The following is a 24907-nucleotide window of genomic DNA, read 5'->3' as shown; positions in this document are numbered from 1 at the left end:
TCCCTATGAGAACGAGACTTAATTTCTAAAAAGGTAAAGTACCCCTAGACGGTTAAGTCCAGACAAAGGTGACCATGGGGTTGTGGCGCTCATCTCACTTTCAGATCGAGGGAGCCGGCGTTTGTCCGCAGACAGCTTTCCGGGTCATGTGGCCAGCAGGACTAAACAGCCTCTGGCACAACGGGACACCGTGACGGAAACCAGAGCACACAGAAACTCCATTTACCTTCCTGCCACAGCGGTACCTATTTATCTACTTGCACTGGTATGCTTTCGAACTGCTGGGACAGAGCAACAGGAGCTCACTCCGTCGCAGGGATTCGAACCTCCGACCTTCCGATCAGCAAGACAAAGAGGCTCAGTGATTCAGACCTCAGCGCCACCCGCATCCCTTCAGTTCTGCGCATGGGCAAAGCAAAGCTCATGTAATTTACAGGCCCGGGAAGTCTACCTTCATTCTGTGTGAGTAAAAGCTGCCCTGAACATCCCCAACTGGTACTGTTCACTGAAGTAAATTCAGAGCGTTGTTGGCCAAAGGGAAAGGCGATTCTCAAAGGGCCCCGGATGACATGCGATACACGGAAGACAGGCTCTTTGCTTACAAAAATAAAATAGGAAATGCAACGGAACCCGCTTGGAAAAGGGGACACACAGAGAAAGAATGCGAAGGCATGGACAGCGAAGGGAGTGCAAACTTCCCTGGGTGCCTGCGACCCCTACAAAGAGCCACTGGCCCCGTGCCCCACGCACCTTGTGCTCCCGCCCTGGGCCTCATCCAGCTCCTTCTGCAGCCGGGCACTCTTCTCCTCCTCCTCCAGCAGCCGGCGCTTCACCGTCCGCAGCTCCTGCTGGGCCTCGCACTTGATGTCGTTGGCCACGACCACCGCCGTCTGCAGGTCGGCTTGGAAGCGGCGCCACTCGGCCGTGTCCTCCTGGAGACCGAGGGGAAGAGGGAGGGGAGAGGAGAGGAAGCAAGTGGTTGAAACTCGCCCGACAAAAGCAGCCAGCACCGCAGGGAGGTCGGAGGGCGGTTGACATCGGTTCTCGCGGACGCCGGCACAACAAGGCAGTCACTCTCACTTTGTGTGGGAGGGAGGCTGCAGAAGGAAACCCCCCGGTTTGGAGCCTCTTCTTAGATTGTAAGCGCCTTTGGGCAGAGACCCTCCTCTTACTTATTCATTTAATGAAATTCAAACACCGCTTGATTGTTTTTTTAAAAAAAGCCTCAAAGGGGTTTGAAAAAGATAATGCATTAAAATCGAGACAAATTCGCCGCCCGACTTTAAAACATACAAAAGTTAAAACGCTAAAACAGATTAAAATTACGTTGACTTTCATTTGGACAGGCTTGTTGAAACAGAAGTGTTTTTAGCAGGTGCTAAGTTTCGGAAATGCGGCAGCCGTATTGGTGACGCCTGAGTTTTTTCTACAGCTGGAGGCTTTTAAGCAGAGGTTGGATGGACACCTGTCGGGATTCCAGACCTCGTGGTTCTGAGTGAGGGGTCCTTCCCAGCCCCACCTGGGGATGCTGTCAAGGACTGAACTCGGAACCTTCTGCACCCAAGGCAGGTGTCCTGCCACCAAGCTCCCTTCTCACCTTCATCTGCTTGTTCAGGGTCTTCAGCTGCCTTTCCAAATCCGTCTTCTGGACTTCCATTTTCAGTAGATTACCTGGGAAGAGGGAAGGTAGGAAGAGTCTACTGAGATAGGACAGAGAGGGAGGGCACCGAAGACACTGCCAAGGTAACACAGGGAAGTGACCTTATCTCGAGCCACACCTCTGGGCCCATTTAACTCAATATAATCAACACACACAGGCACAGATTTCGGCTCCCCAAACGGCTTGCAGTTATACCCTTCTTCAGAGTCCAAACACTAAAAAACTTGCTGATGCCCAGAACACCTTTGGCAGCACAACCCTACATTTACTCAAAAGTTGAGTCTTACTGTATACAGTGGGGCTTATTCCCCAATTACGGTAAGTGATCGTGGCCCTAACCTAGCTAATTTGCTTCTGTCCTGGCTTGCAAAACAGCTTCGCCAGCAGGTGGCGATCTCACATGCCGGCCGGCCCCAATTCAGCTATCATCTTATTATTTTATTGCCTTTATATTCCACCAATTTTCTCCAACGAGCTCCAGACGGCGTGTGCATTGTTCTCCCCTTCCTCATATAACCCCCAGCAACAAGCCTGTGAGGCGGGCCTGGGCTGAGAGGTGCAGTGACTGGCCCAGAGTCACACCCACTGGGCTTCATGTCCAAGAGAGAAATTAAACCCTGGTTGCCCTAGTCTGACATTCTGACCACTACACCACCACCACCGGCTCTTTTCATACCTTGTTTCTGCCCCTGCAAAAGGCTTCTGCCCCCCCCTTTCATCTTATTGGATATTTGTTGCTTGCGACAGCAGCCTGACGACATCCTTCACTTGTTGTTGCAGAGAGAGAAAGGCATGCTGTGCCTCCCCCCCCCCCCCGCTTCCTTCCCAAACAGGCTGCACTAAATTGAAAATTATTTCTTTATTGGAGGGTGGGAGTCTCAAGCAATCCCTGCCAACTCCATAACCTGCTTGCAATCTCTCTCTGCACACTGTCCTAAATCCTCCCCCCCCCCTTTGGTTCCACCTACTCTCCAAGTCGCTGATGATCTGGTTGTCGTGCAGTTTGAGCGCCCGGTGTTGCTCCACCTGGTCTTCCAGCTCAAAGATGGTCTCCTTCAGGTTCTTGAGCTCGGCCTCGTTCTCCGACGTCTTCTCCTGGAGCTTGAGGTTGGTTCGGCTGAGCTGGTCCGCCTGACGGTCGCAGGTCTCCTTCAGCTGAGCACGCTCCTTCTCAGTCTGGACGGAGAGAGAGAAAAGGGTGAGAAATCGCACCAGGATCCCTGCGTCGCAGGGGGCTGGACTAGATGACCCTTTGGGTCTCTTCCAACTCTACAATTATTCTATTATTGCACTGTGCGATGCTAATATGCCACCGATAAGTGCAGGTGGAGAGCACACGGTGTTTAATTCCCCAGAGACCACCAGCTTCCATTTAAATAATTAAATAATTTAAATAATTATTTAAATAATTAAATAAATAATTAAAAATTAATTGAAAAGGACCATTTCCGTGATGCCTGTCCCAATAAACTGGGTTTGCTGTCTTATTTGGGGGGTCTAGCCACCTCCGGCTGCTCCTGGACAGGGACGGATAGCCTGGCCGCAATAATCTCTTGCAACACCAGAACTCATGGGCATCCAATGAAGGTGAATGTTGGAAGATTTGAGACAGATAAAAGGAAGTTCTTCGCTCATTGCAGGAGACGAACCTCTGGAGGAGTGTGACATATAGAAACAGGACTGTCAGGAACCAGGCTGTGTTAGCGGAGCTGCAAAATCGTTTCTTTTTTTTTTTTATAATATTTTTTATTAGTTTTACAAAAAAATTTATAACAGACAAACACAGAAAAGAAAACAAACAAACAAACAAGTATAATTTCATAATGTCATTTCATAAACTTCTTTCCTCGGACTTCCCCATACCTCCCCTTTCTGCATCCTCATGTCCAAATTTTATAGCAACTTATAAATGTTTTTTCCAACTCTAATTCGTCATAGTCCTTTCTTATTCTAATCTTATATTACTGCAACCCTTTCTCTCTATAGAATCTCGACATTCTAAACTTCATCAAGTTTATAGTAGTCCTTAAGATAAATCTTGAATTTCTTCCAATCTTCTTCCGCAGTCTCCTTTCCCTGGTCTCGAATTCTGCTCGTCATTTCCGCCAATGTCATATAGTCAATCACTTTCATCTGCCATTCTTCCACGGTGGGTAGATCTTGTGTCTTCCAATACTTTGCGATCAATATTCTTGCTGCTGTTGTTGCGTACATAAAGAAAGTTCTATCCTTTTTTTGCACCAATTGGCCGACAATGCCCAAGAGAAAGGCCTCTGGTTTCTTAAGAAAGGTATATTTAAATACCTTTTTCATTTCATTATATATCATCTCCCAGAAGACCTTAATCTTCGGGCATGTCCACCAAAGATGATAAAAAGTACCTTCAGTTTCCTTACATTTCCAGCATTTATTGTCAGGCAAATGGTAAATTTTTGCTAGCTTAACTGGGGTCATGTACCACCTGTATACCATTTTCATCACATTTTCCTTTAAGGCACTACATGCCGTAAATTTAATTCCGGTGTTCCACAACCTTTCCCAGTCAGCAGACATAATATTATGACCAATGTCCTGTGCCCACTTAATCATAGCTGATTTAACTGTTTCATCTTGTGTATTCCATTTCAACAGCAAGTTATACATTCTTGACAAATTCTTAGTATTGGGTTCTAACAATTCTGTCTCAAGTTTTGATTTTTCCACCTGGAAGCCAATTTTCCTGTCTTGTTTGAAAACCTCCATTATTTGATAATAGTGGAGCCAATCTTGTACTTTGGGTTTTAGTTTTTCATGGCTCTTTAGTTTCAGTTTCTCTCCACCCTGTTCTAAGATCTCACAATACTTTGGCCATCCGACCTCCATATTGACTTTCTTATGGGCCTTAGCCTCTAAGGGTGACAGCCATCTAGGGGTTTTGTTTTCCAACAGATCTTTATATCTCATCCAAACATTAAACAACGCTTTCCTTACAATATGATTTTTAAAGGCACTATGCACTTTGATTTTGTCATACCATAGATATGCATGCCAGCCAAATGCATTATTGAAACCTTCTAAATCCAAGATATCTGTATTCTCGAGGAGCATCCACTCTTTCAGCCAGCAGAATGCTGCTGCTTCATAATACAATTTTAAGTCCGGCAGGGCAAATCCCCCTCTTTCTTTTGCATCTGTTAATATTTTATATTTTATTCTGGGCTTTTTGCCCTGCCAGACAAATTTCGCAATGTCTTTCTGCCACCTCTTGAAACAGTCCATCTTGTCAATAATCTGCAAAGTTTGAAACAAAAATAACATTCTAGGCAATACATTCATCTTAATTACTGCAATTCGGCCTAACATTGATAATCTCAAATTTGACCATATTTCTAAGTCTTTTTTAATTTCTAACCAACATTTTTCATAATTGTCCTTATATAAATTCAAATTTTTAGATGTTAAATTAACCCCTAGGTATTTCACCTTCTTAACCACCATCAAGCCCGTCTCTTCTTGAAACTTATTCTTCTCCATATCTGTCAGGTTTTTCCCTAAGACTTTAGTTTTTTGTTTATTCAATTTAAATCCAGCTACCTGGCCAAATTGTTGAATTATCTCCAACACCTTTTTCGTGCTAGTGTATGGCTCTTGTAAAGTCAGAACTAAGTCATCTGCGAAAGCCCTTAACTTGTAATGTTTTGCTCCGACCTGTACACCTTTAACTTGCTGGTCCTCTCTAATCATGTTCAGCAACACCTCCAGGACCGAAATAAAAAGCAATGGGGAAATTGGGCACCCCTGTCGTGTTCCTTTTTCTATCTTAAGTTCCTCAGTTATTACATTGTTTACAATCAACTTAGCTTTTTGTTCGGAATATATTGCACCCATACCATTCTCAAAACCTTGTCCTACCCCCATCCCATGAAGGTTCTTTTTCATAAAACTCCAAGAAATATTGTCAAAGGCTTTCTCCGCATCCACAAATATCAAAACTGCTTTAGTATTTATGTTCACCTCTAACTTTTCCAAAATGTCTATTATATTCCTAACATTGTCTGAGAGGTGTCTCTTTGGGAGAAAGCCTGCTTGGTCTCTATGAATCTTTTCCATCAATACTCTTTTGAATCTTTTTGCTAAAATGTCTGCAAAAATTTTGTAATCCACATTGAGTAACGAGATTGGGCGGTAGTTCTTCAATTGAGTCTTTTCAGTCTCTGTCTTTGGTATGAGTGAAATATATGCTTCTTTCCACGATTCAGGTGCCTTTTTTCCCTCTAAGATCTCATTACAGACATCCTTTAACGGTTGTATCAACCATTCCTTTAACGATTTGTAATATCTGGAAGTCAGTCCATCTGGCCCTGGAGATTTGCCCAATTGCATGTCCTGAATGGCACCCTCTATCTCTTGTTCTGTTATTCTCTGGTTTAGATCCACCTTACTTTGAGGAGAGATTTTTTGTAATCCATGTTTATTAAGGAATTTATCTATGTCTTCTTCATTTTGTAATCCTTGGGAATAAAGTTTTTTGAAATAACTCACAAAACAGTTTCTTATCTCATTTGGTTTAGATATGGTCCTTCCATCCACTTCCAAACTTGAAACTGTATTTAATTTCTGTCTTTTCTTGAGTTGCCATGCCAAGAGTTTGCCACATTTGTCTGCCGACTCAAATGTCTTTTGTCTCATTTGCTTTATTTTCCACTCTATCTCTTGGTTCATCAATTCCATATATTGTGTTTGATACAATTTAATCTCCCTCAAAATCTCCTGGGACTTTGGTTTTGACCTTAATTTTTTCTCTCCTTCTTTTATCTTTTCCAAATTTTTTTCTCTTTTCTCCTTCTGCTTTCTCTTCTTTATTGAGTTTTGTTGAATCAAAAACCCTCGCATCACAGCTTTACTTGCGTCCCAGATCACTCTTCTTTCCACATCGCCCCTTAGATTGATTTCAAAATAGTCCTTTAAGGTTTTTTGGGCCTTCAAGTGGAACTCTCTATCTCGAAACAGGGTGTCATTCATTCTCCATCTAAACTGACCAGTTGTTGTAAGTTTCATTTCCATCTTCACGGCGTTATGGTCGGAGCAGGTTTTTGGGCAGATTTCTACCTTCTTAATCTTCGGAGCCATTCCGCTAGTAATCCAGATTTGGTCGATTCTGGTCCAGGTCATCTTTGCTTGGGAGAAAAAGGTTCCCTCTCTTTCAAGAGGGTTCCTTGTTCTCCAAATGTCTATTAAGTCCATATTTTCAGTCATTTCAAAAAAAGTCTTCGGGAGTCTCCCTTCTTTAGTGAGTATCAGTCTTTGTGTCTTGTCCATGTTTGTAGAAACTACACCATTCATATCTCCCATGATTATCATGTTATATTCCAAATAGACCATCAGGGTTTCATGAAGTTTTTTGAAGAATTCTGCTTTACCTTCATTTGGTGCATAAATCCCAATTATCAAAAAATTTTCTCCTTGTGCTTGAATCTCCACCGCTAAGTATCTTCCTTCTTCATCTTTAAAAATCATTTTTGGGGCCCACTTCTCTTTTACATAAATCACAACTCCTCTTTTTTTCACTTTGTCCGACGAGATAAATTCTTGTCCCAATTTTTTATTCATAAGCAGTCTCCTGTGGGCTCTGGTTATGTGGGTTTCCTGTAAACAAATCACGTCCAGTTGTTCTCTGTACAAAATGTGGAATACTTGTCGTCTCTTCAAAGGCATGTTCATCCCATTACAATTCCAGCTAAGGAATTGCAGGGCCATCTTGTTATTTTTCTGGTATTCCTCCAACTGCTCCCAATTGTTGTTCCTCCTCTGTTGGTGGTGGAAGGTTCTGTCCAAATGAGAGGTTCAAGATATCTAATACACTCCTTTGCTCAGCAATTGGGTCTACAGTTCCTTTCTGTAGATCTTCTTGATTTTTATGCAGGAAGCTGTCTTTATCCTGTGTCGTCTTTATTTTCACCTTCTTCCCCCTATAGTCAAAGGACAGCCCCTGTGGAAATTCCCACCTAAAACGAATGTTGTTCTTCTTGAGCAGGTAAACCAGGTCCTTATAGGAAGCTCTCAAGTCCAAAATATGTTTAGGGATATCTTTAAAGATCTGTATCGGTGAATTCCCAATTTGTAAGGCCTTTTCAAAATGCAGTCTTAATATTTTGTCTCTTTCCTCCTTCGATCTCAAGGTGATCAAGCAGTCTCTCGGTACCTTTCTATTCTGTCTTCTGCCCAGTCTGAATGCCGTTGTGATTTTGATTTCGTCTTCCTCTAAGTCTTCCCAAGCATCAGCAATCTCCTTCGTTAAAAAGTCCGTGAGATTGTCTCCTTCATCCTCTGGAATTGATCGTAATTTCAGATTCCTTTCTTTTCTTTGTAGTTCCCACAGTGCCAGAGTTGCATCGTGGTCATAGACCTTCCTAGCAATCGGTTCTAATTTTTCCTGAGTCTCTCCAGCAATAGTTCTGGCTTCCTCCGCAATTTGACGTGTGGCAGAGTTCTCTTGCGTAAGCTTATTTATAGATTCTGTATTCAAATCAAGTCTTGCTGTCAAGTCTGTCAATTTCTGTGAGTTCTCTGTCAATTTCTTAGTGTTCTCTGCCGTTTGCTTTGTTAAATTCTCCAGGGATTGATTTATCTTAAGAAGGGCTTGCGATACTGCATCCATGGAGACTGCTGTACCTCTTTCTTGTCCTGTTGTCACTGTAGAAGTTATTCCTGAGATCGAGCCTCTTTTCTTGTGTTGCTGCAGCTGTTGTTGATATTGCCTTGTCTTGGCTCTCGTGCTTATCTCGTCTGCTGGGCCACTCATATCCCAAGGTCGTTTCCCACAAGAGCCTTCTCCTAAGAAAATTCCACTGTCCCAAAGCGTAGCAACTTTTAGTTTACCCTCTAGAGGGAGCAAATCGGAATGTCCGCAAACCGAAATAAAGAGTGTTAAAAAGCAAATTTATCAGGAGGCTTCTATAAGTGTAATGCAACACTTTCCCAGTAAATAGAGTCCCAGCCTTCCCTGATATAATGTATCCACAAAGTCCCAAAACTTTGTAACAAATAAACAATAAAGCTTCCACTTTGTTACTTTCACAGGAATCTGAAGTCAGTTCAGTGTTCCTTTTGTTTTATGAGCAGTTCGTACCAGGTTGGAGGCTGCAGAAAGTTTCCTTTTCCTTTAAATTAGTCATGCAGCTTATAAAGTCACTTTTTCCTCCCCTCTGCCCTGCAAGCTGGAGGGGATAGTCAAAGTCCAAATGTCGGGTTCAAGCATTTAAAAACGATTTTCCCTTACGGATGCAGCTTAGTAACTTTCGTTGCTTTGATTATCATGCAGTCGGGGGAATGCAGACTTCCTTAATTTTTGCCTTTCCCGTTTTCAGCCTAATTTCAGGTAGTTTTAGTTCGAATAGAGGTTCAGTCTTACTCACGGGTCTTTTTTGTCCAGATTATTCAGGAAGGGAATCGGCGCTCTCCACTAATGGCGACGCGGCTTCACTCTGCGGGCTGGGTAGCGATTCTCAGCACCGCGCTCCCCCGTTGTCGTTCCGGAGCCTTTAAAAAGGCTCTTTCTGCGGTAAAGAGGGGGCGCTTCGGGTGCCCACCGAATCTCCTTGTTCACAGGATCCGTTCCTGTGATTTTAGGGGTCCCCCGCTTGCCGAAGCGGGTCAGACCCGAACTCGCAGAGCCGTCCTCTCTCCGGAGCTCGGAGAGAGAGCAGCCATTAGCGCTGGCGCCGAACCGGAAGCGGAGCTGCAAAATCGTTTCCATGCCCTCACCTTGGATGCTGATTCTGGGCCAGCAAGTTGCTAACCTCAGAAGACCGTGTGGAAGAGATTTGTGGTGAGGAGAGGGGACAGAGGCGGCCATGTGCAGAGGGAACAGGATGTCCCGGGAGGTGTGCTTTCTTCTCACAATGAGAGAAAGAAGTTGCCAAGCCTTATAAAGCCCACTGACCACAACCCGGTCCTCCTGATACTGCCAGACACAGCCTTCAAGGCGTTGGAAGGGGCCATGGGGCTCTGGGCAGGTAACTGATGGGCCCTGGGATGAAGGCGGTCTTTCCATCGCTCCTTCCTGTCAAAGGCTGTGTCCCAGGAAGAGCGGGGGAAATACCGGGAGTCGTCAGGAAGGGTTTGGCTTCTTGGATCGTGGTCTCCGCTTCCTTGAAGAAGGAGCTCTGGCAAGAGATGGGCTTGCACCTCACAGCGGTTGGCAATAATGTGCTTGCTAAGAGTCTCGTGAACATGATCAGGAGAGCTTTGAATTAAATCTGGAGGAGGAGGCAGACAATATAACAGATGACAAGAGAACTCCCAGTTCTGGGGATAATAGCATTACTGAGAAAGCCCACAGAAGTCAATGGGTCCATCAGTTTCAACTCTGAGCAGAATGTAGGTGGTGACAACCCCAAATCTAAGTGGAAGGAAAGGATGAAACTTAGGATGTCTGGTGTGTTGTTTTTTTTTTTAAATATTTCGGCAGTAAAACCCCAGTTAAATGATTTTATATAGGCATCAGCTTCTCTGCAGATTTCCATATAGCCCAGCAACCATCCCACTCCTTCCCACTTGCTATGGTCATCACCAGCCTTAGCCAAAAACACACCTAGAGTTTCCACTTCTCTATAAATCAGGTGGTGACTTTTGGCAGGGTATCCCAGCTCCCCCCGTCCCGGCAAAAGTTCTTCCCACGGGCCGCTCCCTAACTGTGGGAGGTGGGGTTTCCAAGCAGGGCAGCAGCGAAGGTTAATTGCAGGCTTGGGTTACGAGTGCGAGACTCGCCAAGAGAATTAACATGCACTCATCCATTGTGTTTGCCCCCTTTCCCTGAGCACAGCGAGAGCACCTGGACTCTCTCGGGGGGGAAAACAAACCACCAAGCTGCTAATGAGGTCCATCTGTCTGGGAGAGGAGGGGGAGAAAGTGCTGAAGGGCTGGACCAGGAAGGAGGAAATTGCTGCAATTGCGGTGAAAGGGGTCATTCAGCTAAACGTCCAAACGGATGCAGTTCTGCAGGGAAGGGAGCTTGTGACTGTGTGTTGCCCAGATTTTGGATATACAGGAGAGGCTTCGGACTCAATCGGATCGCTGCTCGGCCTGTGTCCGTGTTGTTTGTACTAGGAGCGGCTAACTCGTGGCTCTCTGGGTGCTGTTGGACTGTGGAACTCCCTCCCACAGGAGGCAGTGATGGCCACCAGCTTGGATGGCATTAAGAGAGGAAGGGGTGAATTCATGGAGGTTCAGGGCTTGGCTCTGCCTCCATAATCAGGCAGTCTGGAATATCAGTAGCCGGGAACCACAGGAGGGTAGAGGGCTCTTGGGCTTGCCACAGGCATCTGGTTGGGCATGAAGCTCTTTATCTCAGGGCTGTTGGTTCAAGCCCCATGTTGGGCAAAATATTCCTGCATTGCAAGGGGGTTGGACTAGATGATCCTTGGGTACCTTCCAACTCTACGATTCTATTATTCTATTTAACTGAATCAAAACAGTGAAGATTCTACGAGCTGCCGGCTCCACAAAGAGGGAGAGAACAGAGCGTGGCTACTTCACAGCAAACGCCCTGTGCGGAAACTGCCTCACAAGTATATAATACAGGGCAAGAGGGACCAAACTACACGCGCTGTCCAGAACTTTGAGTATTCAGGGAGCAGGGAACCAGAGTCCTCCTTCCTTTCCCTGTTTAGCATCAGCACAGCTGACCTCTTGCAAACGGTGCAAATCCGCTACGAGAAAATGGGGTCCAGCTACGTAGCGGAGACAAATGCCAGAAAGCAACAGATCTAGGCCCTCTGAGAGAGCAGAAATCTCTATGCACATGAGCTATGAAAGCCAGTATGCTGAGCGGTCTGGACCTAACAGGGTCTGAGGGAAGCAGCACCAAAAAGGTGATTCAGTCGACTTTTTCACTCCTGCAAAGAAGCAAGTTAGAAAGGAAGGTTTCTGTGACCCTCCAGGGCACAGTGCCTAGGGAAACCTTATCTGATTACAAGATTTTGATGCTTCTAAAATTTTGTTTCGATGGCTGTAAATATTGTGCTTTTATTGTATATTTCATTTGCATTCTTGTATATAAATGCTGCTCGCTGGCTTCAGGAGCCTTGGACTCCCAGAGCTGGAAGGCCAACCCCCCTGCAATGCAAGAATCCTGTCCACATCAACATCCCTGGTTGGGCTCAAACCACCAACCTTCAGGTGCAACAGCCAGGGCACCGACCCAACGCAAGAACAGCCTGGCAGGTTCACTAGGTCTCTCACAACGGCCAGCCAGAGGCCTCTGGGAAGCAGCCCTGGCGTTGCTCCGCAGCAGCCGACATTTAGGGATAGACTGCCCCTGCATCTGGAGGCTCCGCTGAGCTCTCCCCACTCCCCAGCAATCCTTACCTTGGCCAGCTGCCCTTGCAGGGTCTTCACCTCGCTGTGCGCCTTCAGCAGCTCCTGCCTGAGCTCCGTGCAGGCCAGCTCCAGCTGGTCCCTCTCCCCGCGGGCTCCCTTCAGCATCTCCTGCATGGCCCCGGGGTCCCCGCTCCGCCCAACGGTGTCCATGTCCGCCGCCTTCTGCTTGGCGCTGTCCAGCTGGGCCCGGAGCGAGCCGTTTTCAATCCTCAGCCCCTCCAGGGCCACCTTGCAGTCCTCCAGGGCCCTGGCCAGGCCGGCTGCACCCTGTCTCTCCGCCTCCAGCAGGCCTCCCAGCCGCTCGGCCTCCTCCCGCAGGCCCCGGGTGGCCGCCTGGGCTTCCTGGTGCTCCCTCTCCAGGCCCCGCAAACTGCTGGTCAGCTGCTGCTGGATGTTCAGCAGCTTCTCCCGCTCAAACTGGGCCTTCTCCTGCAGCTCCCCACAGCGCTGCTCCAGCTCCTGGATGGTCTTGGCCTTGCCGTCGTCGCCGGCCGGCCGTTCCTGCAGCAGGGCGGCCAGCTTCTCGTTCTCCTGGCCGAGCTGCTCGGCCCTCTCGCGGTGCTGCCGGAAGGAGCCCTCCAGCAGGGCCTTCTCCTCGGCCAGCCGCTCGTTCTCGGCCGTCAGCTCCTGCACCACCTGCTGCTGGTCGGAGAGCTCCTGGAGCGTGGCCTGCAGCTCCTCGGCCGTGCAGTGGTGGTTCTCCTCCATCCTCTGGATCCGCTCCGTCAGCGAGGCCACCGAGAGGTCGCTGGCGTTGTTGGGGGAGCTCCCGGCGGGGGAGTCCTGCGGGGCCTGGGAGGGGTGGCTCCCTGACGACGGGGGCCTGGAGGGTGCCTCCGCGATGTGCTCGAAGTCCGAGGCGTCCGGGGACAGGGATGCCTTGGTGACGTCGCTGCTGGACGACCCCGAGTTCCGCAGGGGGGCTGTGCCCCCGTTGGCGCGGGGGTTCCCGGGGGGCTGCGTGGGGCTGCCGAAGCTGGACTCCTGCGTGGTGGGGGTGGCCAGGCTGCTTCCGCAGCCCCCGCTGCTGCTCAGGGTGTCCGACAGCGGCGACTGCTCCAGGCGGCTGAGTTTCTCTCTCAAGAGACGGTTCTCCTCCCCGAGGCTCAGCAGCTCCCTCTGGAAAGCCCGGTTCTGGTCCTGGAGGGTGCGGACCAGGGGCTCCGCCTCGGCTGGCGACACCCCTGCGGGGTGGTCCAGCTCGCAGTGCACCCATTCCCGGTCCTGGTGCTTCTTCAGCTCGCTCCGCAGCTTGGTGATCTCCGAGTCCTTCGCCTTGGCCTCGGCCAGCAGCTCCTTGACCTGCGACTCCAGCGTGGCCTTGTCGCCGGCGTCCCCCTCATTCTTGCACTTGGGGGCCGGGCGCGAGTGCTTGGTGGGCGTCGGCGCCCCGGAGGAAGTGGGGCTGGGCTGAGCCTTCCTGGGTCTCAGGGCCGCCTTGTCTCTGCCCGGGGCAGTCGACAGCTCCCGCGGGGCTGGGATCCCGGTACGCTTCGCCGACGGGATGGAACCTGGGAGAGCAGGAAGAGAAAGGCAGTTAACGCCTGGAGCGTAAGGGCTTGATGGGAAACCAGCATCCAGGATTCGAACACAGGGCCGCACCCTCCCCCCTGCAGTTTCCGGCAACTGGGATTCCGAAGCATTGCTGCTTCCAATAGCGATGGCAGAGAACAGGGCTAGTAGCCATCGATAGCCCTCTCCGCCTCCATGAATTTGTCTCGTCCTCTTTTAAAGGCCATCACTGCCTCCAGTGGGAGGGAGTTCCACAGTTTAACTACACACTAGGTGCAGAATGGCTTTAGTGCAGCCGGTGTGGTTAAAGCACTGGACCTGGGAGACCAGCGTTCAAATCCCCTCTCGACCATGAGGCTCCGTGGGTGACCTGGGGCCAGTCACCATCTCTTAGCCTAACCCACCACACAGGGTTGTTGCGAGGGTGAAAAGAGGGAAGAGGAGAACCGTGTACCATACACCACCTTCAGCTCGATGGAAGTACAAGGTGGCATGCAAATGTAATATACAAACAACAAAACAATTCCCTCTGCCCTGAATATCCCAGCAATCAGCTTCTTTATATGCCCACAAGTACTTATTCTCTTAAAGCCATCCAAGTTGGGGACCCCCACTGCTTCCTGTGGCAGGGAGTTCCATAGTTTCACTATGCACTGGAATATGAGTTTTAGTTTTACGAGAGAGGGAGAAACACTTTTTGGTATCTCCGTCTGGGCATAGTTTTATCCACTGACTTGCCCTCACCTACTCCCTTCCCTGGCTCTCGCCCCAACCTCCACCTGCTCACTACAGCAATTGTGAGCGCGAACTCTCCGGGGGGGGCGGCGGCAGCGGGCCAACGTTTCCACTGGGGGGGCGAAGCCTGGCGGAACAAAAGCTCCGTTTCAGGCGGGTGCCATTTCCCTCCACCCCCCCAGAGATGACCTTCAGAGGGAGCCTGCCTGCCTCTCGCTGGCGGAAAGGCCCCAGGCACCCTGCGTGGAATGCAAGGGCAGGCTGCGACCCGGAGAGATCGCGAGCTGCACTCTCTTGCCAGGAACTGCGAGGAGGAGGGAAAGATCCGGCCAAAAGGAAACAGAGATGGAGCCTCCCGGGCAGTTCCCCAACAAGGTGCCCCCCCCCCAGCTCTGAAAAGCTCGAGAATCGACTGGGATGGGCACACACTCGATACTGCCACAGCCGCCACCTCCCCAAAAAAACCCCAGCAAAAAGAGGGGAAGAGTTTATATTTTATAGAAGTGTACACTGTTCTAAGAGCACAAGAGAAGCCTGCTGGATCAGGCCAGTAGCCCATCTAAACCCAGCACCGTGCTCAATGCCTGTCTTCTGGGGAACCCGCAAGCAGGATCCGACCACAAGAGTCCTCTCGCCTCCTGCGGTTTCCAGCAACAGGGATTCAGAAGTGATGCTGCCTCTGACCAGCCATTCTGGCTGCTAACCATCAATAGCCCTTTCCTTCTCCATGACTTGGCCCCGTCCTCTTTTGAAGCCCCCCCCCCAAGATGGTGGCCACCCCTGCCTTCTGGGGGAGCAAGTGCCGTAATAAATATGTCGCCTCTTGCTCACTTTCTCTCTGGGCTAAAAAGTCCCAAACCTTATTTCACTTGCCAGAGTGGTGCATGCTCTGGTTATCTCCCGCTTGGACTACTGCAATGCGCTCTATGTGGGGCTACCTTTGAAGGTGACCCGGAAACTGCAATTAATCTAGAATGTGGCAGCTAGACTGGTGACTGGGAGCGGCCACCGAGACCATATAACACCGGTCCTGAAAGACCTACACTGGCTCCCAGTACGTTTCCGAGCACAGTTCAAAGTGTTGGTGCTGACCTTTAAAGCCCTAACGGCCTCGCCCAGTATCCCTGAAGGAGCATCTCCACCCCCGTCGTTCTGCCCAGACACTGAGGTCCAGCGCCGAGGGCCTTCTGGCGGTTCCCTCGCTGCGAGAAGCCAAGTTACAGGGAACCAGGCAGAGGGCCTTCTCAGTGGTGGCACCCGCCTTGTGGAACTCCCTCCCACCAGATGTCAAAGAGAACAACAACTACCAGACTTTTAGAAGACATCTGAAGGCAGCCCTGTTTAGGGAAGCTTTTAATGTTTGATGCATTGCGGTACAGTGGTGCCTCGCAAGACAAAAATAATTCGTTCCGCGAGTCTTTTCGTCTTGCGATGTTTTTCGTCTTGCGAAGCACGGTCCGTTGCAACTGCGCCTCTTCAAGCGGCTTTTAAAAAAAAGCGCAAGACGTTTTCATCTTGCGAAGCAAGCCCATAGGGAAATTCGTCTAGCGAAGCAACGCAAAACCGAAAAACCCTTTCGTCTAGCGAGTTTTTCGTCTTGCGAGGCATTCGTCTTGCGGGGCACCACTGTATTTTAATATTTTGTTGGAAGCCGCCCAACATAATTATTATTATTATTATTGAGTCACGGTCAAGGGTTTTCTGGCTGTGATAATTATATTGCAGAGGGTTGGACTAGATGACCGCTGGGGTGTCTTCTAACTCTATGATTCCATGTTTCTCTTTCCACACACACACACACACACAAATGCAGAAAGGGGACAACAAGCACCATCCAAACTATTCTGCGTCGCACAGGGGTTGGGCTAGATGACCGCTAGGGGTCCCCTGCCAACACTACAACATTACAACACTATTGTTCTATGAAACCTAAGAGATTCCCTCTTCAGGTTTCTATTCCTTCTCCTCACCCTTTTCTGATTTCAAGGAGCAGTGTTTTGTGATGCATTTTGCATACATTGCTGAAATGTAAAAAGGGGAAAAAATATGTATGTGTGCGTGTAAATAAGCAAACAACGACAGAGCGCAAGCGAGAGAGAGAGCTGTTTTCCTCCTTGCATTAATTAGGTGGCTGCGTGCACCTGGCTTTTCCCAAACAAATAAAAAACCAGCCAAGAACACAGAGCACCACCACTTGCTTCTCCTCCCCCCAATCCATTTTGGACAAGTGTGGATGGAAAGCCTTTCAGCCTGGAGGTGGCAAAGGAATTCCTGGCTTGGCAAGGGGGAGCAGAACGGCTTTGGCGGCAGATTGGGGTCCAGCTCCAACCAGCCGGCCCTCCATGACCTCATCCGGAGAAAGTCTGCCCAACCTGCTCCAGGCCAGTCGCTCCCTCTTGAAGGCCCCCAGCTTCCTTCTGCCATATTTGATGGGGCTGGGAGGAAATCTGGCTTTGCCCAAACCCCCAGGGACGCTTGTTCATCGGCCTGAGTCATCCGTTCCCGTTTGTGGCTCTGGTGAGGGTCCCGGTCAGTTGCCAAACTCCAAGTGGGGAACGAAGGGGAAGGGGGGAAGAGATGCAACTGGGGGAATTGGGGAATGGAACTGGGTTCAAGACCCTTCCTTCGCCAACGGGCCTGCCAGGAGATCCTGCTGGTGGCCACCCCAACGTCCCGGGCCAAGTTTAAGGACTGGTGTCACAGGGATGTTTTTGGCCACAGGGGCACGGCTGCAGTCGTTCCAAAAGTAAATGAAATCAAACCAATACTGGCTACAGGAAGGTGTTAGGCTGCCTTATTCCAAGTCAGACTGTGGGTCCATTGAGCTCAGGGATGCCTGCACTGACTGGCAACGGGTCGCCAGCGAGTCTTTGTTTGGCACAGTTGTGTCTGAGAGGCAACAGGGACTGAACCTGGAACTCTGAGCTGCAGCCCTTTTCCTGGAAAACAAGTCAAGTTTCTAGTCCTCATGGTCTGGGATAAACAGTCAGTTTCAGTAGAAAGCTGGCTTTTACTGTCAGACCACTGAGTCTGTCTAGCTCAGTGTTGTCAACGTGGACTGGCAGCAGCTCCTCAGGGTTTCTAGTTGGGGGGACAACAACTATGGCTCTGGTCCTGTCTGGAAATGCCATCAGCGCCTTCTGCATGCAAAACTGAGCTGTAACGCTCTCCATAAAGTAATAATAATAAATTTTTTTTTATACCCCGCCCTCCCCGGCCAGAGCCGGGTTCAGGGCGGTTAACACCAGTAAAATTACCAAAAGAAAAAAAAATTAAATTAAATTAAAATACAGGTTAAAATATAATTTAAAATGCAGCCTCATTTTAATAGCAGCCCATAGATCAAAATCATAAGGGGAGGGAAACATAAGGGTCAGACTGAGTCCAAACCAAAGGCCAGGCGGAACAGCTCCATCTTGCAGGCCCTGCAGAAAGATGTCAAGTCCCGCAGGGCCCTAGTCTCTTGTGATAGAGCGTTCCACCAAGTCGGGGCCAGTACTGAAAAGGCCCTGGCCCTAATTGAGACCAATCTAACCACCTTGAGACCTGGGACCTGCAAGGTGCTGTCATTTGTGGACCTTAAGGTCCTCCGTGGGACATACCAGGAGAGGCGGTCCCATAAGTACGAGGGTCCTAGGCCGTATAGGGCTTTAAAGGTCAAAACCAGCACCTTAAACCTGACCCTGTCCTCCACCGGGAGCCAGTGCAGTTGGTAAAGCACTGGATGAATGTGATCCCGCGGCAAGGACCCCGTAAGGAGTCTCGCCACGGCATTCTGCACCCGCTGGATTTTCTGGGTCAGCTTCAAGGGCAGCCCCACGTAGACTTGCAGGGGGCAAGCAAAAGTTACAAAGCGTGGTTCAAGAATTCAAAAACCCTGGCAGGGGATCCTGCCAATAAGCACCACATTCTACGTTAGAATATAAGACGAGCCTGCAGGATCAGGCCAGCGGCCCATGTAGTCCAGGGGGCCGCATGAGAGACCGGGAAGCAGGATCTGAGCGCAAGAGCAACTCTCCCCTCTTGTGGCTTCCGACGACAGGTCTTCAGAAGCAGTGAAAGTCGCATCTATGGCCAGCACTCAGAAAGGCAGTGGTGGAGGCGGCTTATACCGGCTGCAACCACCGAGTCCCAGATCCCTGCAGCTGCAGATGCTGAAATGCAGCCGGGGATGTAAGGGGGGGGGGCAGCTGTTGGCTCCACAGCCAAAGAATGCCTGCACTATCTCCTTCCTTCCCCCGCCCTCTGCAAAAAAACACTGAGCCCTTTGTCTTTGGCCTTCTATTATGCCTGTAAGGCAACACAGAGCTGTTCTGTGCCTCCTTCTGGTGCAAAATAGCCCCCTCCTTTCTCCCAGCCCCCTGAATTCTGAGTCTGTGTATGTGTGTGCGTGCGCGCTGGGGTGTGTGTGCTGGTCATCTTTCCTCCAGCCTGTTATTCACCACCCCCTGTCTGATCGTACAGTGGGAGAGCCCCATATTTGCATGCAGAAGGCATCTCCAGGTAGGAATCACAGAATCATATGAGTTGGAAGGGACCTCCAAAGGTCATCCATTCTAAACCCCTGCATTGCAGGACTCTCAGCTAAAGCACCCAAGACAAATGACCATCCAAACACTGGTTAAAAACCTCCTCGGAGGCAAGAGTCTTGTTAGATCAGAAATGGAAGCAAGAAGAAATTCTGACGGAAGAAGAACGGCAGACGAAATTAATGGACTATGCAGAATTGGGCAAAACAACAGGAAGTATTCGAAACCTGTGGGACCAGAGATTTACAGAAGACTGGAAGAAGTATATGAACTATTTGAAGAGCAATTGTAACCAGCAAATTACGCTAGTAGGACTACAAGAAGTTTTGTAAGGAGAAATATATGAAGTGTTACAAAGTAGGTAAAGATAGAGATATTGGTCATGAGTTTTAAATGTATGTAATAGGGAAAGTAAGGAATGCATACTAAGAGATTAGATTGGAGAATTTTCAGACAGGACTGATGGAAGTGAAAAAATTGAATAAGATGTAAAAGTATGTTTAATTACAGTTGAAAATCGTATGTTAAAAAACTAATAAAAATTTATATAAAAAAATAATAACCTCCACGGAAGGAGAGTCCACAACCTCCCGAGGCTGTTCCACTGTCAAACAACCCTTACTGACTGATGTTTAGTCAGAATCTCATTTCTTGTAACTTTAAAGCCATTGGAAAGAGCACTTCAATGGAGGAACGGACTCCCCTGGATGGTGGTGGAATTGCCTTCCTTGGAGATTTGCAAGCAGAGGTTGGATGGCCCTCTGTCAGGGATGCTTCAGCCGGGATGCCTGCATTGCAGGGGGCTGGACTAGATGGCTCTTGGGGAGCAATTTTCTTGTTTCTCAAGAGAATGCACAGCAAATTGGACACAGAGCGGGGAGCAGCCCAATATACAGCGGCAATAGCGCAAGGAGGAGGGGCGGCTGTCAAAAGCCCCACATAACCAGATGTGTACAATTTGGTTCGGTTTGCATTTAAACATGAGCCTGTCTAAACGGCGCTTCCCGAAACAAGATGCAAACCGAGACACAGCTCTCCTTCGACACAGTTCTCCAGCCCAGCAATGAGTCCATGGATGTTTGTGTTAGGGGGGAATGCATCTATGGGCAAAAATGTTTTTAAAAATGCATCCCATCAGGGGAAACTGCCCATGGTGCCTGCTAGGAGAAATCCTAGCCAGCATCTTAATAAGCAGAGACATCACCTTGCCAACAAAGGTCCGTATAGATATAGCTATGGTTTTCCCAGTCGTGATGTATGGAAGTGAGAGCTGGACCATAAAGAAGGCTGATCGCCGAAGAATGGATGCTTTTGAATTCTGGTGCTAGAGGAGACTCTTGAGAGTCCCATTGACTGCAAGAAGATCAAACCTCTCCATTCTGAAGGAAATCAGCCCTGAGTGCTCACTGGAAGGACAGATCCTGAAGCTGAAGCTCCAATACTTTGGCCACCTCATGAGAAAAGAAGACTCCCTGGAAAAGACCCTGATGTTGGCACAAGGAGAAGGGGACGACAGAGGGACAGTGTTCTCGAAGCGGCCAACTTGAGTTTGACCAAACTGCAGGAGGCAGTGGAAGATAGGAGAGCCTGGTGTGATCTGGTCCATGGGGTCACGAAGAGTCGGACACGACTAAACGACTAAACAACAACAAGAAGGAGAAATCCGGGCAGTAGCATGGGTGACTTTTCACAAGGACTTAAAAAAGAGTCATGCAAACTGAGAAAGAAATGTGGAGAAGTGAGTTGAAAGATGGGGAGAAATAAAAGATGGAGAGAAACCCAAATTGGCTGATTCGACTCTCCCCATAGCAGTGCTAAACACTGTGAATGGATAACAGGGAATGCTTTTCACAGGATCTTAACAGGGGTAGGGCATCTCTCTAATCCTCTTTTAAAGCTGCCCATGTTGGTGGCCATCACTGGTTCATGTGGGAGGGAGTTCCACAGTTTGCTGATGCTGATGGATGCCTTGCGCTCTGGTCGGTTTCTGTGGAGCTGAACTGAACAATTTATGAAGGGCTGGCGAGGGGAGGGACTCAGCCCACCCACAAAAAGAGGGACGTGGCAAGGACAGCCAACCCCAAGGAGCGCAAATCGACCCCCCCCCCTTGCTCAGCTATGGGCTTCGGAGCGGATTTCCAGAAAGCCGGGGGCCAGGGCAAAAAGCAAGAAGTGAAAAGAGACAGAATGGCGAGAACAAAGAGAGGAAATAAGAAGAAGAGAAAGCCAGAAACGGAAAGCCAGGGAGGAACAAATAACAGACTTATCGAAGACCGAGGCAGCGTTTGTGGTGGGGAGAGGAGGCAGATAGGAGCGTTTTCAGCAAAGATACAACAGCAGTTTCCACTGAGATCATAGGCTTGCTGGACAGACAAGAGCCCAGCAGGGAGGGGAGGCGGAAGCGGGAGATGCCTGCAGAACAGATATGCTGCCTATTATTATGCTTTGTTTATATTATTACGCTCCGTAAAATGTTTTTACTATTGTACACTGCGCATGGATCTTTTGATAAAGGGTGGTATATAAATCGAATAAATACTAAATAATAATAAAGCCATCTCGGCTGGTGGCCGTCACTGCGTCACCGCCTCCTGTGGCAGGGAGTTCCATAGTTTAACTATGCGCCACGTGAAAAAGTATATAGCAGAGAGGCCATTATCTCCTGGACTTTACCGCTTGGCTCGGCCTTCTCAACCTCCGGGTGGCGCCAGCTCCGACGGGAGGGAGCCGCCAGGTGGCCCTCGGACTTTGCGTGCCGAAGAGACACTCCAGCCGTGAGAAGCCACCGTGCCGTTGCCTGGAGCCGTGCGTCTGTTTGCAGAGGGGTGAGTCAGAGAGCCAACACCCGGGCGATGTGGCTAATCTTGCTGCCCTGGGCCTGCCGTCTCCCCAGGCAGGTATGAAGAAAGCTCCCAGGTGGGAGCAGACGGAACCAACTCGCTCTCTCTCTCTGTGTGTGTGTGTGCAGTCGCTGGGCCGGTTTGTGTTTGCAATTGGTATCGCCCCCTCCAGATCTCTCATTCCTACGGCCTCCAGAGATGCCTGCCCTCTGGGCCTCGCCACCGATCTGACAGGCTGGAACCTGAATGCAAGAACATTGGAAGAGAGCCTGGCTGCTGGATCAGGCCAAAGGAGGCCCAACATTCAGCTCTCACAGTGGCTAACCGGATTCAGCTGCACGCCGCCATCACTGGCAGCAAGCGAAGTCAAATGGAAAGCGAGGGCAGCGAGATATAAATGGACGCCAGAAGATCCTGGCCACTGAATCAGGCCCAAGGGGCCACCATCCTGTCCTCATTTTGATCAAGCCAGCTAGGGCTACATGTTGCCATCACTGATGGCAAGTGAGGCCTAATGGAGAGTGAGGGCAGTGTGGTGATGTAAATGGTTCTCACAGTGGCTAACCAGTTGCTGCCAAGCAGTTGGCACCCAAAGGTATTTACTGCCTCCGACGGTGGAGGGAAAATACAGCCATTCTGCCTTGTCGCCTTACCATCCATGGAACGAGCTAACCTCCTTTTTCAGCTAGCAGAGTTTGTGGCCGCCACTGACCTTCGTAGGAGCAAATTACATATCAGAAACCTGAGTAAATTATAAAAATCACAACTCCTCTCTTTCTGAGCTTCATCCTGAAAGATATAAACTTGTCACAGCAGCTGTGCTCCTTGTTCCCTGGAAACCTGATTCAGCCTCTGAAGGTTTCACTGCTTGTGGCGCCACTGCCCCACCCTTCCTAGCATTTCTTTGCAGCTCCTGAGGACTAGAAACTTGCCCCGGCTCCATTTCCTCTTTGAAGAGAAAGCCAAGATTCTGAAGACAACGACGCAATGCTCTAACTTCCCCGCCACCCCATGGTTTTGTGCAGAGATGTCTCTGACCTGGAAAGCCCTCTTGGATCAGAAGAAAAAAAAGGTCCATTTAGACCAGGTCTCCTGTTTCCAACAGGGGGCGACCAAAACCCACCCACCCATTCACAACAAAGCATAAAAGCTCAGTTCTGTTATTCATCTGCCGGTGCCTGGAATTCAGAGGTATACTGCCTTGGAACATGGAGGCTTGATTGTGATGTGTGCTAGAGGCAAGGAAGCTGCAAACAAGGCAGGTGGGGGCCCTGCCCCAGGAAGGAATGCTGCTGGGTTGCTGGGGGGGCTGATAGTGGTGCCTGGATGCCTGAGCCTGGTAGAGCAGGCTGGGAGGAGAGAGAGAGATTTCTCCAGCTGGGTAAAAACCTTACTGATGTTAATGCCATTGTTGCCAGATAAGAATCGGCCAGTAATTGCCTGGCTCTTATCTGCAAAGGCTCCAAATCTTTACTAAAAAAATAAAAATAAAAATACGGTAAATCCCCTTGAGAGGCAGGTAGGGTCACATGACCTGGTGGACTTCAAATAAATAAATGTTGCTGGAGAGAGAGAAGGAAAAGGACTCCTTTCAAGGCTGGTTAGACTCAAGAGACTGAATTGAGCAAAAAGTTATCCCAGATTAAACAGGTAGAAGATTATATAAATAATGTGGACCAACAGTAGCAGCGTGCCAGCCAGCCAGGCCCCTTTTAGGATACTCCATTAGATCTCCCGGTTTTCCGCCCCCTCCTGCAAAGCAGTGAGCATTCTACCCCTGAGCTTGCTCTGTCATAAACTACGAAAGTGACAAAGTTGTCCATTTGCTCTGCATTTAACTATTTAATGATGTTTTAATGATCTCATTGCACATCACCACACTTCTCAGGAAACGGCAGGAAGCTGCCCTCTCAAGCTCAGCACTGTCTGCACTGACTGGCAGCCAGGAACTGAACCTTCCTACGCGAAGGAGGGCATTCTACTACCAAGCGGCAACCTTTTCCCTAAACGAGTTGGCGGTTTAGAAATACTTTTCTACATGAATAAATTCTGAGCGGTGCCTGCAAAGACTTGTGCGCTCACCACTGCAAAAAGGTAGAAGCAGGTTCCTTTCGTCACAAAGGCACTTTCTTCTGCCTGCGTTATGATTTTCTGTCAATCAGTTAGAGGGACCAAAGAAATGTTAACAGCATCGTGCGAGTTTTCATCGGCTTGAAACTCTTTTATTTCCAAGTCCTTGAGCATTTCCTTACATTGTAAAAGAGGTGAAGAACCCTGGAATGGCAGGGTTGGCCCCAGAAGATCCCTAGTCAATCCCAGAAATTCACAGCTCCCCAAGTTATGGCTTGCAATGACACCCCAAGCAGCCGGTGGAAGCTGGAATGAGGACAGCAACTCAGAGATGCAACTCTAAACACTGGTTTGCCCCAAACACAGGACCCTAAGGAAGGAGCTCAACGTCACGCTAAAACAATTGTTCCATCAGGGCAAGCATGAGGACTCGCCAGACAGAACCTCTCCTTGAGTTCTCTCAAGCACCCCAATTTGGGAGAGCACAGGGGGGTTGTGCGGGGAGCAGACGGGGATCGAACCTCGGACCTTCTGAGCTGGGACACTGCTGAGCTGCGGCCTCTTCTCTGCAGAAATAATGTTAAGATTTCAGTCCTTGTGGTTCTGAATAAAGGGAGGAATGGAAAATGGAATGGGATGGATGCTGCCTTCTACAGAGTCAGGCCAGTACTGCCTGCACTGACTGGCAGCAACACTCCAAGGCTTCTGGCAGGGTCTCTCTCCCAGCAACACCTGGAGATGCCAGTGGGGACTGAACCTGAGACCTTCTGCATGCAAAGCAGATGCTCTACCGTGTCACGGCCCCTGCCAAACCAGCCCTCAACAAAATGCAAGGAAACGCTTGAGTGGGAAGGCAACACAAGGCAAGGGGGGAATCCAAGATATCCTGGCGTGAGGCAGTCCACTTAAGCACAGAGCCGGCCGGATCAGGACAGAACACATCTAGTCCAGCTTCCTGGTCTTGCAGCCACCAACCAGACGCCGCAAAAGGGAAGCCCCCAAACAGAATATAAGCGCAACAGCCACACTCTCCCTTCCTGTGGTTTCCGGCAACTGGTATTCAGAAGCTCACTGCCTCTGGGGGAGAACTTATTGGAAATGGCCCTGCAGGATATGGCAATGACCCCCAAACTGTTTCAGAAGCAAAGGTGCTTCTGAACCTTTGATTCACCAACCCCTCTCTGCTGGTTAGCCAGAAAGCG

General features: G+C 49.3%; 1 protein-coding gene across 5 annotated transcripts in view; it reads right to left on the bottom strand.

Moving 5' to 3' along the window:
* The window catches only part of SPECC1 (sperm antigen with calponin homology and coiled-coil domains 1), a 114112-nt gene that overhangs the window by 43700 nt on the left and 45505 nt on the right, over positions 1 to 24907 (bottom strand). For all 5 annotated transcript variants that reach the window (XM_082201700.1, XM_082201703.1, XM_082201702.1 and 2 more), the window contains 4 exons: positions 12008 to 13530; positions 2629 to 2836; positions 1598 to 1671; positions 751 to 932 (listed from right to left, as the gene is read on the bottom strand). In XM_082201700.1, the coding sequence (XP_082057826.1) occupies positions 751 to 932; positions 1598 to 1671; positions 2629 to 2836; positions 12008 to 13530 (1987 nt within the window). The remainder of the gene's footprint in view (positions 1 to 750; positions 933 to 1597; positions 1672 to 2628; positions 2837 to 12007; positions 13531 to 24907) is intronic.

The sequence above is a fragment of the Podarcis vaucheri genome (genome assembly GCF_965113315.1).
Source record: "Podarcis vaucheri genome assembly, chromosome: 15".
Taxonomy (NCBI): Eukaryota; Metazoa; Chordata; class Lepidosauria; order Squamata; family Lacertidae; genus Podarcis; species Podarcis vaucheri.
This window is presented reverse-complemented; position numbering and strand designations above follow the sequence as displayed.